The 17,027-nt window shown below is 45.4% G+C and overlaps 2 protein-coding genes and 1 pseudogene across 2 annotated transcripts; all 3 read left to right on the top strand.

Moving 5' to 3' along the window:
• The first annotated feature begins 3,863 nt into the window (after positions 1-3,863).
• On the top strand, positions 3,864-4,736 carry LOC123035019 (mas-related G-protein coupled receptor member H-like). The gene has a single exon (XM_044452849.1). It carries the CDS (start codon positions 3,885-3,887, stop codon positions 4,734-4,736), a length of 852 nt encoding a protein of 283 aa, XP_044308784.1. The 5' UTR covers positions 3,864-3,884.
• A 4,856-nt stretch (positions 4,737-9,592) lies between these two features.
• LOC123035018 (mas-related G-protein coupled receptor member H-like) lies at positions 9,593-10,432 on the top strand. Its single transcript, XM_044452848.1, has one exon. The coding sequence runs from the start codon at positions 9,593-9,595 to the stop codon at positions 10,430-10,432; it is 840 nt and encodes a 279-aa protein (XP_044308783.1).
• Positions 10,433-16,079: 5,647 nt separating this feature from the next.
• Positions 16,080-17,027, top strand: LOC123035017 (annotated as a pseudogene).

Here is a 17,027-nt window from a genome sequence, read left to right as displayed (position 1 = left end):
CCTGCTCTGGACGATTATCCCCCTCTTTGGGTTCAAAGCACAGTGGCGAGATGATTACTTGGAGGCCGCTGCATGGACCATCTTGACAGTCTTGAAACTCTTCTGCTTCCATCTAGTTCATGTTTGATTGAATGATCTGGGGAACATGAAAAAGGGGTATTTTTATTTCTGATGCTTGGAGCATGGATTACTTCTGGGAAGGAGGCTTAATATGCTAATGCATTTTGGATGGGTTTGCTGTTTGAGACAATTTGGAAGCACGTGGTTCAAAGAAGTTCAGAGCATTTCTTTTTTCTGTTTTTTAAGTACAAACCAACATGTGTTGAATTACCTTCGCGATTAGGGAAAACTCCTTTTTTCCCTCATGTTGTCCTGACTATGGAATGATTCCAGACTCAGACTGACTCCATCACATATGAGAAGGGACTGAGATCAAAAGGAAATTCCTGTTGGAGGAAAAATAGCAGGAATTCATCCTTCCGGTTTTCTCCTTGCCTGTGCAACAATTCCACAAATTGTTATGGCTGGTTCCTCAGCACTCCAAGACAATGGTTTGGAAGGTGAAAGGCATCTTAATTTACCATGTTCTTTCTCACTTTGTTTTGCTGCATTTAGATGTTCGAGCTTGTTTTACAGTGATTTTGCCATCCTATTTGTGAACATGCATACATGAGAATTGTGGCAATATTTTATTGCTTTACCTGTAAGCTGTCACAGCTGTTTTCAATGAAATATGCAATGTAATGAAAAGAAAGGATACCACTTCAGGAGTATTTCGGAGATTTTCAAGATGACCTAAGATGCAAAGACCAAGCATGGGACTCCTGGTTGTGATATACCTGAACCTGAAAAGCCAAGCCTGGGTCTGCGAGGTTTTAAAATGTGGGCCTTACTTGGCATAAGTGAACTTTAGTTACCTATTATGCTAATGAACTACAGTTTTAGTTAGTACCTTCCTGGCCACCTCCGCAGGTCTTCCTGCCAGGGGGCTCCCCAAAAGAGTGGGATCAAATGGGTGCACTGGCACACGGCTGCCAAGTTCCCATTATCAAGCTAGCCTACTGGGAGTTTCCTACCTGGGAAGATCACAGCCCCTTCTTCCAGGGATGTGTCAACCCTTTGGCACCTTCAAGCAGGGAAGAGACCTTGGCAGGCCAGGCAGAGAGACTCATTATCAGTTCATTATGCAGTAGTCTTATTAGCACCTGCATAATCAGTATACTCCTAGGTTAGGATAACATAATGTAGACTGCTGTACACATGTGCTATGCTTTGAAGCATGCAACTTATGTAAGTTTGCCAGGCTGGCTGATATATTCAAGTGAGAAAAGCACTTTAGGGAAATTAAGTAAAAGCATTTTCACAAACCCCAAGTTTGTCAGTGGGGTGGGGTTAGGGGGTGACAGATTGGAAGCTCTCTCAAATCTGAAAAATATGAGCAGACTGGATTTTGACATGATGTCCCTCCCAAAGGCCAGGTTTATCAGCAGGTCTCGCATCACCTGCCGGAGGGTCACCTGTGCTCCTGCCTTCCACCTGCTCAACCTGGAGGCGGTCCATCTGCAATTCTTCACTCCCAGGTATGTAAGAGGATCGGTGGCCAGGTAGGTTGGCCAAAGACTGTCAGCTCGTCACTTCGTGACTAATGGAGCACAGATATCATGGTGAAAAGATGACCATTTTAATGGGATATTTACCTGCTGTTTCTCTCATCTCTCTCAGGTACTTTATTGAGTACACAGAGACCTTCTAACATCCCATTTTTAAGTCTCACCTTGATTAGCAGCCCACACACACATGCAAAGGGGAGAGAAAGAGAGAGAATATTGAGTGCTTTGGATTCAAGCAGTCTCAATTCAGAAAGCTGATTCAGACAGATTTAGAAGAGGTCTGAATTGGAAGAGGGTTCCTCTGAGTGGGACACACCTGAATCCTCCTGAAAGGGTACTGTGTACTTCAGTGTGAAATTACCTGGCAGTACGGGCTGGGACTGTGTCCAGACATTACAACAGGCCACCCTTGAAGCCACTGTGGCTTGTGTTGTGTGAACGGTGCCAGGGACATAGACCTGGATACGTTCTGTGGATGCAACAGTCTGTGCTTCTTTTGCATGATCTCCCATGGCCGAGGGGAGCGGCCTCCCCCTATACTAGTGTGGGGAAAGGCGTTTCTGAGGATGGGGCTGTGGGGCACTGGATAAAGCTGGATGCAGCTCCAGTGCGGGAGGGACCGGGCAGAGCGTGGAGGCTTTTGTGTGCCTGACTGCGTGGGGAGCTGGTCTCTTCTGGCATGTGTGGGTCCCGTACACAGAGAAGCTTCAGAAGATCACCAGTGGGGAAGAGGAGGAGAGGCTTGTATGTCTCTGCCTTGAAGGGAGTGAGCAGGGCAGGCAGTGCTACTCGAGAGCAACAGCACTGCTCCAAAGAGGAAGCCTTGGCTTTGGCTGAGCAGGGAGGGAAGACGCAGGACCGTCAGGCTGAGGGCATGTCCCCGGGAGCATGTGGACCAGAGAGGGAGAGGCCAGCAATGCAGGCAGGGCAGGGGATGCCCCCTGGGTGGAGCTTCAGCGGTGGGGGCTGAAGGGATACCTGCCAGCAATGGGAGGAATGTTTGAAGAAGGCAGAGATCACATAGTCCAGGAAGAGGAATTAGTTTTGTGGCACATGGGAGAAGTGGTGTGGCATAGCACTGGATGCTCGCTTGAGGAATACTTGACTTAACCCTTCTGCTTCTGTGTGCTCCACAACCTTCCACCACAAGATAAATGGATGAATAGATAAATGGATAAGTACATTAGTGTTGTTCCATCTTGCTTTTCCCCTTTTGCCAGAAACCCCTGCTGGCTTAGATAGTTCTCACTCCATTTTAATTTTTTTCCATTCTTATTCTCATAACAACAACCCTATACAGTACGTTGTACTGAGATCCACAGCTGGCTCAAAGTCATGTCATAACCCTCAAGGTTGAAAACGGACCAGAACCAAAATCTTCCAGGTGCCTGGTACAATCTCTAATCACCACCTTGGCTCCCAAAGTTATCTCTGGATATTTCGGATTACTCTATTCAAGTTGTTGAAAATAATAATGTATAACTAATGGTACGCTTTGTGAAATACAAATACTTTGGGATAAAATGCATGCATGTTTTATGGCTCTATTTCAATTTTATCCAAAAAAGAAAGAAAAGTAGCATGCAATATTTTTGTATATTTTATCTTACCCACCCCTGCCCAGCTTTTCCGCTTCAGCGTGTTGTCGGTTTATAGATAAAATACAAGGATGGCAATTGTAGAGATGTTTAAAAGTGAACAAAACTTCAGACTGATAAACGGCTGAACCTCAGTAAATCTATTCCCCTTGCAGTGTTGTGGCGACAGCAAGGATTTTTGGTGAATGGAAGATGGCCCAGAGCAAGAGATCCTGTATTGGATGGACTTCTTCCCATACTGCCAAGAAACCCATTTTCCAAAACACACACGCTACGCTGTGATTTCTTCGGGATCTTTTTCTTCTTGATCTTGATCCACAGTCCATGAAACAAGCACAGGAGGAAGAAATCAGCTTCAACTTCAGCTGCTCAGCTACATTTTGTACGTGAAATTTCACAGAACTCCCTCAATTCCTCTTGGAGAATCTCCAGCAGGAACACGCCTTTGATCTGAAGGAATTATATGAAAGGCACATTTTATTTAGGATACTTGCTCAGTAGAAACTGCTGAAGGGAGGAAGAAGAATCATACAAGAGGCAAGAACATAGGAGGAATATGAAGACCATATTAACACCATGTTCAAATCATAGCAAGACTCTGATGACCAATGTAAGTCAAACAATCCCTTTCCCAGAACACCATGATATTAACCCCAGATGGCATTGGAAAAATTTTATGGACATTTTCATGACTTTCTTAACGGCCATCATCTGCCTTTTCGGTCTTGTGGGCAATGGAATCGTCATCTGGCTTCTTGGCTTCCAGATTAAGAGAAACTCTTTCACAACCTATGTCCTGAATCTTGCAGTGGCTGACTCTGGAGTACTCATATTCCTATTCCTGTGGGGCATAAAGGAAATTTGTAGGTACTTCAGGATATACATACAGGATTATGATCTAGCGTTTTTCCTCTTTGGATTGATGTACTGCATAGGTCAACTCTTTCTGACAGCCATCAGCATAGACCGGTGTGCATCCATCCTCTTCCCCATTTGGCATCGGTGCCGTCGCCCACCACACTTGTCCACCACTATCTGTGCCCTCATCTGGGTCTCCTGCTCTCTGCTAGGTGGACTTCACAGAATTCTCTTGAATATGCCCAGCATTAGGACTGATATCTCACACTACCTGTTTGCTCTGCTGTCCCTGGTTTGCCTCCCACTCATGATTGTCTCCAGCCTAACCCTGCTCATCAAAGTCAGCCAGAGATCCAGGCAGCAGCGGCGAGGAAAGCTCTTATCAGCCATCCTATTTGCACTCTTCTTCTTCCTGGTCTTCGCTTCTCCTTTCACTGTCATTTATATACTCACCAAATTGTATAACTTTCACTTTAATTTTGACCTACGTTATTTTGCCCTCTTGTGCTCCTCTGTAAACAGCAGTGTCAACCCCCTGATCTATTTCCTTGTGGGGAGAAACAGGAGAGGCCAGTCAAGAGAGAGCATGAAGGTCATTCTCCAGAAGGTTTTCAAGGAGGAGGAAGAACCTGGGGAACACCTGGAACTGAGGGTGCAAAGCCAGTTGTGACGGCTTCTGAAAGCCTGAGCTGTGTGTGCCTAGCTGTGTGCAGAATGCAGTGGGAGCCTGGATAACATGCCAAACAAGCCTGTGCAGTGGGCCTTGGGGTGTCATGGATTCTAAGTCAAATCAGGCACAAACAAAGTCCCCGATTCCTTTTCCGGTGGGACAATGAAGATGAGGATGATTTCATTCATCAGTTTCTGGCTCTGGCCCTCTTAGCCATACTCTGTTGTCGCACACAATTTATTCTAATAGGCTGTACACCGATCTGCATTTGGGGATGATGAAGAATGTCAATTTGGTCCTGAAGTATCCAATGTTAGCAAATAGCCACCTAATTTAAAACCTCTAGTCCAGGGACACTTGAAAGGTGGCAGGAGTCCAGCTTAATGTTTTCTAAGGGCCGCACTAAGTGCTGCAAAGGTCTAGGCAGTTTGAGTTAATGCAGGAATGATTGAGCAATGCGCCATGGTCCTTCTTCTGGCACATGTTTCGGGAAAGCTCAAAGCTACTCCCTAGGCCTCTGTTGAAGAAGGTTTTCCAGCTTCTTGACTTGCGTATCTGCCTCGCTGTATTAATAGTACATCCTTAATGGCGTGCTAAGTTATTGCATATTACCCATCCATGTCTAAGCCATCTATGCTATTGCTCGCTCCACACATCTGTACCAGTGAAAGCTTCTCCTCATCGACTTAACTCAGATGAACTCTTAACTCATGCCTGTATTTAAATACAGGACTACATATTAAAATAAATTAGCTGGGAAAAGTTTCACCGACTTGTCATGGATTCTCAGTCCCTTCATTCATTGCGCATGCTCACCGGTGGGGCTACCCAAGTCGGCTTTGTGGGAGCTTCTCAGTCTATCTTTGAATCTCACACAGACCGAGAACATGAAGGACCCCAAGGAACAGATGATATTTCCATGCGCACAATGCTGTGCACACAGCTTTGAATCGTATTAGCATTAAATTCCTGAATGTTGTTGGGAGTACCTGAAGCCCAGAGAAACCATAGTGATGCATGGAAACCTTTGTTTCTTCTTTGTGGTTCCTAAAAATGAAACACACCATTGTGAAATACCATGACAGAGTTGGGATGATCGAACACACCGTTCTGCACAAACAAACCAACACAGCGTGTCATGTAGTACAAACCCACCCAAGGTGTGTTTCAAAAAATTATAAAAAAAGAGTTGCCACTCTAAATTCAGCACCATGCACAGAAAAGAGACTTTGAAGAGGCATTCAAACCCTGGATGGAACATCCAAGAATGTCTGGGAATATCTAGGATGACATGGATTCTGATCTATGAATGTTCTTACGTATGAACTCAGGACCATGTGTGAGGAACCTGCAGGTTATGTACATATCTACCGTACCTTCACCCAGAGCTTTCACGAAAAAAACAGGGGGGTGGGGTACCTCACCACTGCTGCCTTCTGCACGAGTCCAATGGGGGCTAGAGAGAAGAAGACAGACAAATTATGCCTCACTTTTTCCCAGTTCAATCTTTCTTGCTTCTCTCTCATTAGTAAAAGTTCCTTTGCTAACAGCACAGGAAACCCTAATTAGGCTTTTAAGACCATTGCATTCTGTTGTGTGCATTTCCTGGGAACCAGAAGTTTCATGGTGGAAATCAAAACATTTCCGTTAATAATACAGGAACAAGAAGGGAACACTTCACAAGCTTTTAGATGGCCAGCAAAGAGGGTATTGCTCTCTAAATTGTAAATGCAGTGAACTGGGCTCACAACAGTGATGAAGCAAAAGCTTACCCAAGGTTGCAAACTCAGTCTCCAGGGAAAGGGGCTTGGAGAGCAGGGCAGGAGAAGAAAGTAGTTCTGTTCTGTTCTGTTGGTTAACTTATTTCTGTCCCATCCAAAACCTGAAGCTCTCTTGGCAGTATACAACAGTTAATAAAATTAATACAATGCAAGTAACAATAAAACATTACAAAACTACACTAAACGTTTAAAATGCAAACTTTAACCGTTGAAACAACTCAGACTTGTCCATGATGTTAGGCCTGCCAAAAAACAGCTGGGAATGCATCCTGCCACCTAGTGTTATTGTAATTCCTTAATGCCTCAGCCAAAAGGATCGTCTTGCCCTGGCGCTGCACAGATGGCACAGCCGGTGGCGACCGGTCCTCAGTGGAGAGATCGTTCCGTAATCAGGGGACGAGCACTGAGAAGGTTCTTCGCCTTGCTTCCACCAACACAGCCTCCCCTGAAGGTGGCGTTAGAGGAAGGTCTCACTTGTGGAGCGCATTGTCCAAGTTCATTCTTGATGGAGAGGCATTCCATCGAATATTGTGTCCCCAAGCCACAAAGGGCTTTCTGATGCAAGCCAGTAGCTGACGTATAAGGCCAGCAAATGAAATCAACCCAATCTTAGCATCAAATGTTCAGATCATCCTGTTCACATTATTGGTCCATATCTCTCATCTGCAGAAGCTGCAGCCTCCAAACTGCCTTCAGGGACAGCCCCGTGTACAGCACACTGCACTAATCTATTTTAGAAGGCACTCCAGCATTGATTGATAGCCAGGCTAGCCCTGCCCAGGTGGCTCAGTCACCTGTGGCAAAGATGGCTCAAGATGCATCACCAACCTCTGAATATGATCCTTCAAGAGGACTGCAAATGCTCCCAGAACTGGTTGACTCTCCTCCATCTGGTCACCTATTAAGAGCATTTTGTTCTTGTCTGGACTGAGCTTCTCTGTTAGCCCTCTTGCATTCCATTGCCATAGCAAGCACCAATTAGGCATCTCTAGAGCCTCACCTGAGGGAGATGAAAGGGAATAGAACTGCCTGCTTTTGCATGTTGATAGCAGGACACTCCAAATCTCTGCATGACCTTCTTAGCAGTTTCATGTAGATGTCAAAAGATGGTGCCCAGAGATGAGTACGTCAATTACGCAGGGCATCTCCATATCCCAGAGATCAACCAGGCATTTGACAGAACCACCAGCCAGAAAATCCCCAAGGACCCTCTGGAAAGCACCTGGGTCCACCAGTTTCCAACAGTCCCACTCTAGCTCGCCAACTTCTGCATTTGATCCGTATCCTGACACGACAGTAGCATGCCACAGCCTTTGCTGCAAGAGTCGGCAATGACGTTCGCAGAGAACAGGCACACACCTTTCAAATCGTTTCCTCAACAAGTCTCAATTTTCTTCATCGCCACTGATTTTAATGGGTTTCCATAAGCATAATTAATTCTGGATCCAATCCAGAAAATGTGACTCTGCAACATGGAGCAAGATATCGCAAAGCATTCTGTATAGTGCATAGTGAGTCCAAGGACGAACAGAGCAATTTCCACCCCAAAATGCATACAAAATGCAGTATCTCTTAAGATGCAGGACTTTGCGAAGCAATTTCCTCTGTGCTCTGGAGATTTCTGAGGCATCTCCAACTAATGGATTCCTTGAAATAGTCATTAAGTTGTGATGTTGGTGCCCCACTTTTGATGCACATATATAAAACACTCTGGATTCCTCTGCTTAACATTTAGTGCTCTGCTGTGCGTGACCAAGTCCTTTGAGAAGCAAAGAAGACCCAAGATTTGAGACCCTGAAATTCTAGAAAGTAAGCATTTCAATTCAATCTACTCCCACAAATGCGTGTCTGGAAAGAGGTAGGACTTCCTACACATGTAAGTGTCTTGCTGCCGAATTTTCATCTTCTCTGGTGCATGCCATTTTTCCCCTCCTCTCCTCTTCTGATAAGCCTTCTTGTAAAGACGTTGGCTTAACGTCCTCGATCCAATGGCATTTGGGCCACCATCCGATGCTGCAGGTGTCCTTTGCACCTGTACTGAGAGTGCACAAGCATGAAGGAGAAGATCTGGGCATGGTTCCCCCATTTCCTGCTCCTTTTCCTCCCAGCCAGCACAGAAAGCTCCTCATTCAAGCTCAGAGCTGCACGCTCACAAGGAAGTCAGAGAAGGAGAACGGCTGTGCTGCTTGGAGGGAGGGGAGGGAGAACAGAGCATTCCTGAGGTGTCAGGGAAGGGAAGGGATGCAAAGACACAGAGGGTGGCACAGATGGGGCTCTGTTCAAGGGTCTTGACAGGGGGAGGAAGCTTTGTACTGATACAGCAGCATAAGGGTTATTCTTGTTATTTCTGAAAAATAAGAGCTGTCTTTCAAAGTGCCTAGGACACAGAAGAAATAATCAATGGAGGGTTCCTTTGGAAACCACCGGAATAATTTTTCTCCTCCAGCATGTAGCTAGTTTCTAGATAAAGTACAAGGATCACAATTTTATAAATTTCAAAAGTGAATAAAAGGTCAGATTTATGACAGAATGAACCTGCATTTCTTCCCCTTGCAGCACTGTGGCACACAGCAAGGGCTTTTGGTGGAGGGAAGACTGCCCCTGCAAGAGATCGTCAGTCCCCTGAAGTGCCAAGAAGTCCTTTCCTCAAAACACTCCCGTTACTTCTCTGATTCTTTCTGGATCCTTTCTTCATGATCCTGACAGATAATCTATGAGACAAGTACAAGAGGGAAAATAACTCCAGCATAAGGTTTTCCACTAGATCTTGTGCATGAAATTCTGCAAAACTACCTCTATTCCTGTTGAAGAATCTCCAGCAGGAACACGCCTTTGATCTGAAGGAATTATATCAAAGGCACATTTTATTTAGGAAACTTGCTCAGTAGAAACTGCTGACAGGAGGAAGAAGACCCATACAGGAGGCAAGAACATAGGAGGAATATGACGACCATATTAACACCATGTTCAAATCATAGCAAGACTCTGATGACCAATGTAAGTCAGACAATCTCTTTCCCAGAACACCATGATATTAATCCCACATGGCATAGGATAAATTTTATGGACATTTTCATGACTTTCTTAACGGCCATCATCTGCCTTTTTGGTCTTGTGGGCAATGGAATTGTCATCTGGCTTCTTGGCTTCCAGATTAAGAGAAACTCTTTCACAACCTATGTCCTGAATCTTGCAGTGGCTGACTCTGGAGTACTCATATTGCTATTCCTGTGGGGCATAAAGGAAATTTGTCGGCTCTTCAGAGGGATAGATATACAGGATTATGATCTAGTGCTTTTCCTCTTTGGATTGATGTACTACATAGGTCAACTCTTTCTGACAGCCATCAGCATAGACCGGTGTGCATCCGTCCTCTTCCCCATTTGGCATCGGTGCCGTCGCCCACCACACTTGTCCACCACTATCTGTGCCCTCATCTGGGTCTTCTGCTCTCTGCTAGGTGGACTTCACAGAATTCTCTGGGATATGCCCAGCATTAGGACTGATATCTCACACTACCTGTTTGCTCTGCTGTCCCTGGTTTGCCTCCCACTCATGATTGTCTCCAGCCTAACCCTGCTCATCAAAGTCAGCCAGAGATCCAGGCAGCAGCGGCGAGGAAAGCTCTTATCAGCCATCATAGTTGCACTCTTCTTCTTCCTGATCTTCACTTCTCCTTTCATTGTCATTTACACACTCAACAAATTGTTTCGCTTTCACTTTAATTTTCAACTACTTTATTTTGCCCTCTTGTGCTCCTCTCTAAACAGCAGTGTCAACCCACTGATCTATCTCCTTGTGGGGAGAAACAGGAGAGGCCAGTCAAGAGAGAGCATGAAGGTCATTCTCCAGAAGGTTTTCAAGGAGGAAGAACCTGGGGAACACCTGGAACTGAGGGTGCAAAGCCAGTTGTGACGGGTTCTGCAAGTGCCCAGCCACTGTGCAGAACTGGACACAACTGCTGCAGGTACTCAGATGTCATGCAAAGCAAGCCTTGCAGCGGATGGGGGTTGCCAGGGATCCCATGCCAAGGTGGACATTTAAAAAGTCCCTCCTTCCTTTTCTGGTGTGACAATGAAGATGAGGATGATTTCATTAATCAATTTATGGCTCCGGTTCTGGCCCTGCTTAACCAAACTCTGTTTTCATATACAATTTATACTATGAGGCTGTGCATTGAACTGCATTTGGAGATGATGAAGAAAGTCAATTTGGTTGTTTGGTTGTTTAAAGGTTTTCCTGATGGTCCCATTAGTGAAGTCTCCAGACAGTTTAACCATACAAAATGTAAAAAATTTAAACACAGTGTCCTAAAAAATAAACTCATAATAATTTACGGCCTAACAATTCAAACAGTCAGGCCCTAAAACATTAGGAATAGAACAAAGGTTTTGGCCTGGCACCAAAAGGGATATAGTGATATGGCACCAGGCAAACCTCTCTGGGGAGCGAATTCCACAAATGCGGAGCCACTGCCACCTTCACTTAGATGAGTCTCAGACCAGAGGAAGGTAACTAGGATGATCTGGGATGTCCAGGGAGATGCTCTGAGCACTTTTGAATGTCGCCTGAGCCTTGTCCTTACCTTCTGGGACCTGGGCATGCAGAGAACCATCTCCCCCCTCTGATCATTCTGCACCTGGTTGAATCCAGTTGTGCACTTTGGTTGATAGAAGAAAGTTTGTCAACAGAAACAGATTTGGAGGAATTCAGACCTCAGAGCATCAAACCCTGAGATTCTGTGCTGGACTGTCTTGTCCACCAGTGCCTAAATTTCACTGGGTTGCAAGCATTTGTTTCTGTTTCTGTGTTTTTATGCAAGAGTATATTAAAAATTCGAAACCAAAGCACATGCTGACTGAAATGCTTCCTGTGCTCCCATAAAGTGTGAAAAGGCCACTGGGGTGGACTTGGATGTTTGGAGGCACTTGTGGCTTTTCATAAGCATGCACTGTTGCAAATGCCTTTGAACACCATGGCTCAAAATCAGATTCCACCAGTGAACAGTGACGAAAGGTGTTTGACAATCTGAGCATCACAGAAGGAAGAGACTTCATGAAGTCCACATGTTCCCGCATAGAAGCACAGTCATTTTCTTGCTGCTTGGGAGACTTTCAAGCAGTGACAGACATTTCCTCTGCCTTGCTATTAATTTAGGTGACGCCTTCATGAAGAAGGGGAAACAGTTTGGTCAGATGCATGTCCAAATGCACAATACGATACAGCCTTAGCTTTCAGGTAATTTTTCATGACTTGATGCTTAACAAGGTCCTGCCTCCAATATTGTTCAGCACTACTTTATGCGAAGCCAGATGGAATTCTGCCTCATTTCCACATAGGTAAGCGGAAATGGAAGTGACCCATGGCAGATTGTTGTGTGCCACAGATTTTCTGTGTTTGGCCTTGTGCAGAATTTAGTTCTGCATTTTGCTAACATGTGTTTGCACAATTTCGCAGCTGATACTGAAAGGGGGTGGGGGCGGTGGCTACAACTGAGGAGCAGGTGCTCCAGATCCAAAAGGCTCTGGAGAAACTATAGAAGTGGCAGGGGACAACTGGATGGCATTCAATGCGGATAAGTGCAAGATCTTGCACTTGCGGGATAGGAATGTGTGCCATAAGTACAGATTAGGGGACAAGTGGCTGGAGAGCAGCACTTGTGAAAGGGACCTCGGGGTGCTGGTTAACCACAGGCTAAACATGAGTCAGCAGTGTCAACAGCAACTGTCTAAAGGGTAAAGACCACCCTTAGTTGCACAGTCAGAAGCGGGGTTTCTACATCGAGAGAGATATTAGTGCCATTCTATACGATTCTGGTGCACCCACTGCTGGAGTACTGTGTTCATTCTGGGCCCCTCCTTACAAGAGGGATATAGCAAGGTTGGAATCAGGGCAGCGAAGGGCCACTAGGATGGTGGCAGGTTTGCAGGGGAAGCCATATGAGGAGTGAGGGCGCTGGGTCTTTTAAGCCTGGGGGGGAGGAGACTCAGAGGGGACATACAGGTAAGTGAGGGGGTGGCACGCAGTGATGGGTCATGACCTGGAGTGGAGAGCAAGATGTGTTGCAATGGAGCAGAGCTCAGATAACCCAGATGTAGGGTGAATGCCAGGAAGTAGTTCCTGACAGTCAGGACCCCGAGGGTATGGCATGGGCTTCTACGGGAGGTGGTTGGAGCCCCATCAGTGAGGGTGTTTAAGGCTAGGCTGAGCCGACTAGAGCCTGGGGTCAGACTAGAGGGCCCAGGAGGCCCCTTCTGACTCTCTTTCTATGCTTCAGTGCTTCTACTTAGGGGTGCACAAAATAACACTGCTTGCTGGATGACTGCTCTGTAGTGTGAGGTTTATGGTCACTTCCGAGCGCAGAGAATGTGGGAATATGAGGGTTTGGCTGTGTTCACCTGAGCATGAGCTGTATTTCCCACAGTAGGAAGGGAAGTTTCTCAACTTGAGCTGACACTTTTACAGGTATCCATTCTCATGAACCCACCAGGAGGGAGCTGGTGTCTCGTGAGGCTCTTCATCAGAATGAAATGCAGGAAATGCCTCACTAGCTCATGCTAAATGACAAGTCTCTCTTGATAGAGATCCACTTGTTGGCACTTCTCTGCAATGAAGATCTGCCTGTGCTCATGCTTAAGTCTCTGCATCAGGATGATGGCTTATCTATCTGGCATTTCCAGCAGTTTGCACAGGAAACAAAACGTTCTTGAAAGCAAGCACAGAAACCTACAAGTCCTCTGACTCTGTCTTCACTACAGATCTAGATCCTGACACAGATCCTAAAGGTCTGAAAGGATGTGGGGAATGTCTGGGTATCAGAGGATTGGAAAATGAACAATTAAAACAAAAGGCATTTGTTTGTTGACTGGCATAATCTTGTGAGAAACTTGCAATGTTCTGCAGTGTTTCGTCCAGAACTGCCTTTAAATCAACAGACAAAAGCCACGCAAGCAAATTCGTCCTGCCTGCTACCATGCAATTGAAAAAGACATAACACATGGGGGGGGGGGGGAATTAAGAGGTGCAGAAAAAGGGATGAGAAGGAGAGTGGCAGTTTAGGTTGAGGAAATGTCCTGCCTTCCCTATCCAATCAGTCATCCACCACTGGGCATATAAAACTTAGCTGCATGGTCTGCACATCATCACAGGGGGCAGCTAGAGAAAGGCAAGGTGGGGACAGAAAGATGGTGACGCTGAATTAACTGGGACCAGCACAGCCCATCTGGACCCTGATCTCTGGATGCAGGTGGGGGAAGGGTGAGTGACTGAGAAACTGTGGACTATGATCTACTCAAATAGGAAGGGGGAAGAAACACGGCAATGTAAAGGAATCCTCAGAATGAAAAAATAATTTTCAAGCATCTCTCAAGGCAATATATTATGGACCAGGGGAGTCCTAGACTGACACATTCCTTTTTTTGACATCCTTTTTTATATACATAAATACATACATAAGTAATTTTTAGATACATAAATAAATAAAATTTAAATACATACATACATAAAAACATATATCCTGTTTTTATGCCCCTCTTTGCCCACAGTCTCCTCCTCCTAAGTTTATGTAAACATGTTGGCCAATGAAAGAACAGCACCTCCTGATCGTGTGATATTGAAAACCTGTTTTCGAGATCAGCTCCAGATATCCTGTTTCTTTTTCTGTATGTCTGCTGACGTGCCTCATTCTGCACAAGGCTCTGGTGGCTTCACAGCTGCCTGCAGGTCCCGCAGGGCCACCCCGAGTGTTTCTGTGCCACGGCTGCCAGCACGGCTGCTCCTTCTGCCTCCTAGACCTGGATCTGTCTTTCTCATTGGCAGGTATGTCAGGAGGAGAGGGAGTCACAGAGGTTGTCCTGCTAACTCCCTGTAGGTTGACCTCTGACTCCACCCTGCGTGACGGACTGAGCAGAGGTCTCATGACGGGCATGGGAACGCTTCAGTTGGGTGGGTGCCTGGTTTCTCTCTCAGCTCTCTTCCTCCCTCCACCAAGAAAATCCACACCTTGCAGCAGCCCATCAAAACCTAGTCCTTTTTAGAACTCTACAACAAAAGTACATCAAACAAATAGGGAAAGAGAAAAGTTTTGAATTGTTTTTCATTCAGCACAGCTCTCCTCTTCATACTGTTTGACCACATCTGATGGCAGCTCGCTTTTCAGAGGAGAAAACACTTTGGATTGATTTTTTGATGGAAAGTTCTCCATGATGAGACTTCTATCAAACTTGGGACTTTTTTATTATTAGCTAGAGAAATGGGACTTTGTATAGATTTAAATATTTTTTTAAAGTTTTCATAAATGGAAAAAGAAGGGTGTGGGGACTGACCCAGCAGGCTCGAAGTTTTTGATGATGGATGTTGTTTGTAGTTTTTATGTTTTGTTTTGTTTTGTTTTGTTTAGGATTTTAATTTCAAATAAAACTTATTTTAAAAAAAAGTTCTGCATGATGCAATGATGCATGTGATCACCTGAAATGCTTACCTGTCTCTGGGTCACGGGCAATGATCTTCCACTTGCTTTGGCAGCCGAAACACCAGTAGGATCACACATGGCTGCCTGCAAAGGTGCAAGAAATGCAGGATTCAATGGAACTTTCCATGTTTGATCATGTAGCCTTTTGGCCAAAGTTTACAAAGGACACATCTATCCTCACTTTTAAACGTCATGTCTATCTTGCCTTGTACCCCTTGTGGGAAGGGCAAGGAGGGTGTCATTGTTCTCCTCTGTGTCTTTTGATTCCCACAACAAAAACCATGCAAGGTATCTGAGGCTGAGGGGCCGTGAATACCCCAATTCATCCAATGAGCTACACTACAGAGTGGGAAGATGCCCCTGAATCTCCCAGGGCCCAGTCCAGTGCTCCGACCACCAAACTGGTTCTCAAAAGCATCTATGGACATTGGGGTCACCTTGCAGAAGTTGCTAAAATAATCATGCGTAAGTTTTAGTGTGTGTATGCACGCACATAGGGGTGAACAAGAATACTTAGTTAGAAGGATTCTAACTTGAACCCTAATCCATAATATCTTATGTGATTTTTTTCTCCTTTTTCTTCCACATGTGGTCCAGTTTTGGTAAAAAATAATAACAATAACAAAATCAATGAACCTGCGGATCAACAGCACACTGGGTCCAAGATCTTCTCTTCTTCCTACAGCACGGTGGCACACAGCAAGTGTTTGGGGTGAATCGCAGAGCCCCCACAGTGGATCCTTCAGCCCAGACAATCTCAAAGAATAAATCAAAGAAACCTTTTTTTCCTCTAAACACATTCATTATGTTTCCCATTCATTGAAAGGCTTTTTCTTCGGGAACTTGATCCAGAACCCATGGAACAAGGACAACAAAAACAACACAATCTTTGGCATTCAAGTCTGCAAGTGAAATTCCCCACCACTCCTCGATTCCATCCTAGAAAATAGCAGCTGCAAGAACAAGCAACTGGAGAGGACCTCGCACAAGAGCAGGTGCCAGATCGGAATTTGGGATGCCTGGGCAATTGTGTAGCGCAGAAGAAGAGCCATAGATGAAGCAAGAGCAAGGACCCGCACCCGAGCGTGAAATATGACAAACAATTATATTGTGGCTGAATCCAATGTCACGGATTGGGCGCTTAGCAGGAAGTCCATATATTTACTTGATGGCTTAGTGGTCATCATTTGCATTGTGGGACCTGTGGGGAATGGGATTGTCATCAGGCTTCTTGGCTTCCACTTTAAGAGGAAACCTTTCACAACCTATGTCCTGAATCTGGCAGTGGCTGACTCTGGATTCCTTCTGCTCATACTCCCCATTGTCATATATGAAATAGTCTGTATACTGACTAGGAAATTCATCATATATTATCCTCCACCTTTACTTTTTCACCTCTTCCTGATGATGTACTTCACGGGCCAACTTCTCCTGACAGCCATCGGCATGGATAGGTGTGTGGCTGTCCTCTTCCCCATTTGACATCGGTGCCATCGCCCCCCTCGCCTGTCCACCACCATTTGTGTCCTCATCTGGGTCCTCAGCTTTCTTCTCAGTGGAGTTCATATGATTCTTGAAATGATGGCTATGATTGTGATCTGAGGATATCCATTTCTTCCCATTGCCCTGCTTAGCCTCCTGCTCATGACTGTTTCCAGTGTGACTCTGTTCATCAAAATCTGCTTTAAATCCCAACAACGGAAGCAAGGAAAGCTTGTAACAGCAATCTTACTCATGCCGTTTTTCTTCCTGGGCTTGGCATTTCCATTCTCCTTGATTTGGGTATTGGTGACAGTGTTTCATGTTTTCTTTCTCTCACCTGATATTATATTTTCTGCTTGCCTTGTATGTGCCTGCCTAAATAGCAGTGTTAATCCACTGATTTAGTTCCTTGTAGGATGCAAAAGGAAGGGTTAGTCCAAGAAGAGCATGAAGGTGGCCATGCAGAGGGTTTTCAGAGAGGAGGAAGACTCCCGAGAGGAACCGGAACTCAGGGCTCAAACCCAGAATTGATGCCTTCACTAGGGTGAACACTTTTCC

The sequence above is a fragment of the Varanus komodoensis genome, unplaced genomic scaffold (assembly GCF_004798865.1).
Source record: "Varanus komodoensis strain SLA01 unplaced genomic scaffold, ASM479886v1 scaffold75, whole genome shotgun sequence".
NCBI lineage: Eukaryota > Metazoa > Chordata > Lepidosauria > Squamata > Varanidae > Varanus > Varanus komodoensis.
This window is presented reverse-complemented; position numbering and strand designations above follow the sequence as displayed.

Excerpts from the sequence above, each read along its gene's own strand:
- LOC123035019 (XM_044452849.1), top strand. The coding sequence starts at position 3,885 with ATGGACATTTTCATGACTTTCTTAACGGCCATCATCTGCCTTTTCGGT.
- LOC123035018 (XM_044452848.1), top strand. The coding sequence starts at position 9,593 with ATGACTTTCTTAACGGCCATCATCTGCCTTTTTGGTCTTGTGGGCAAT.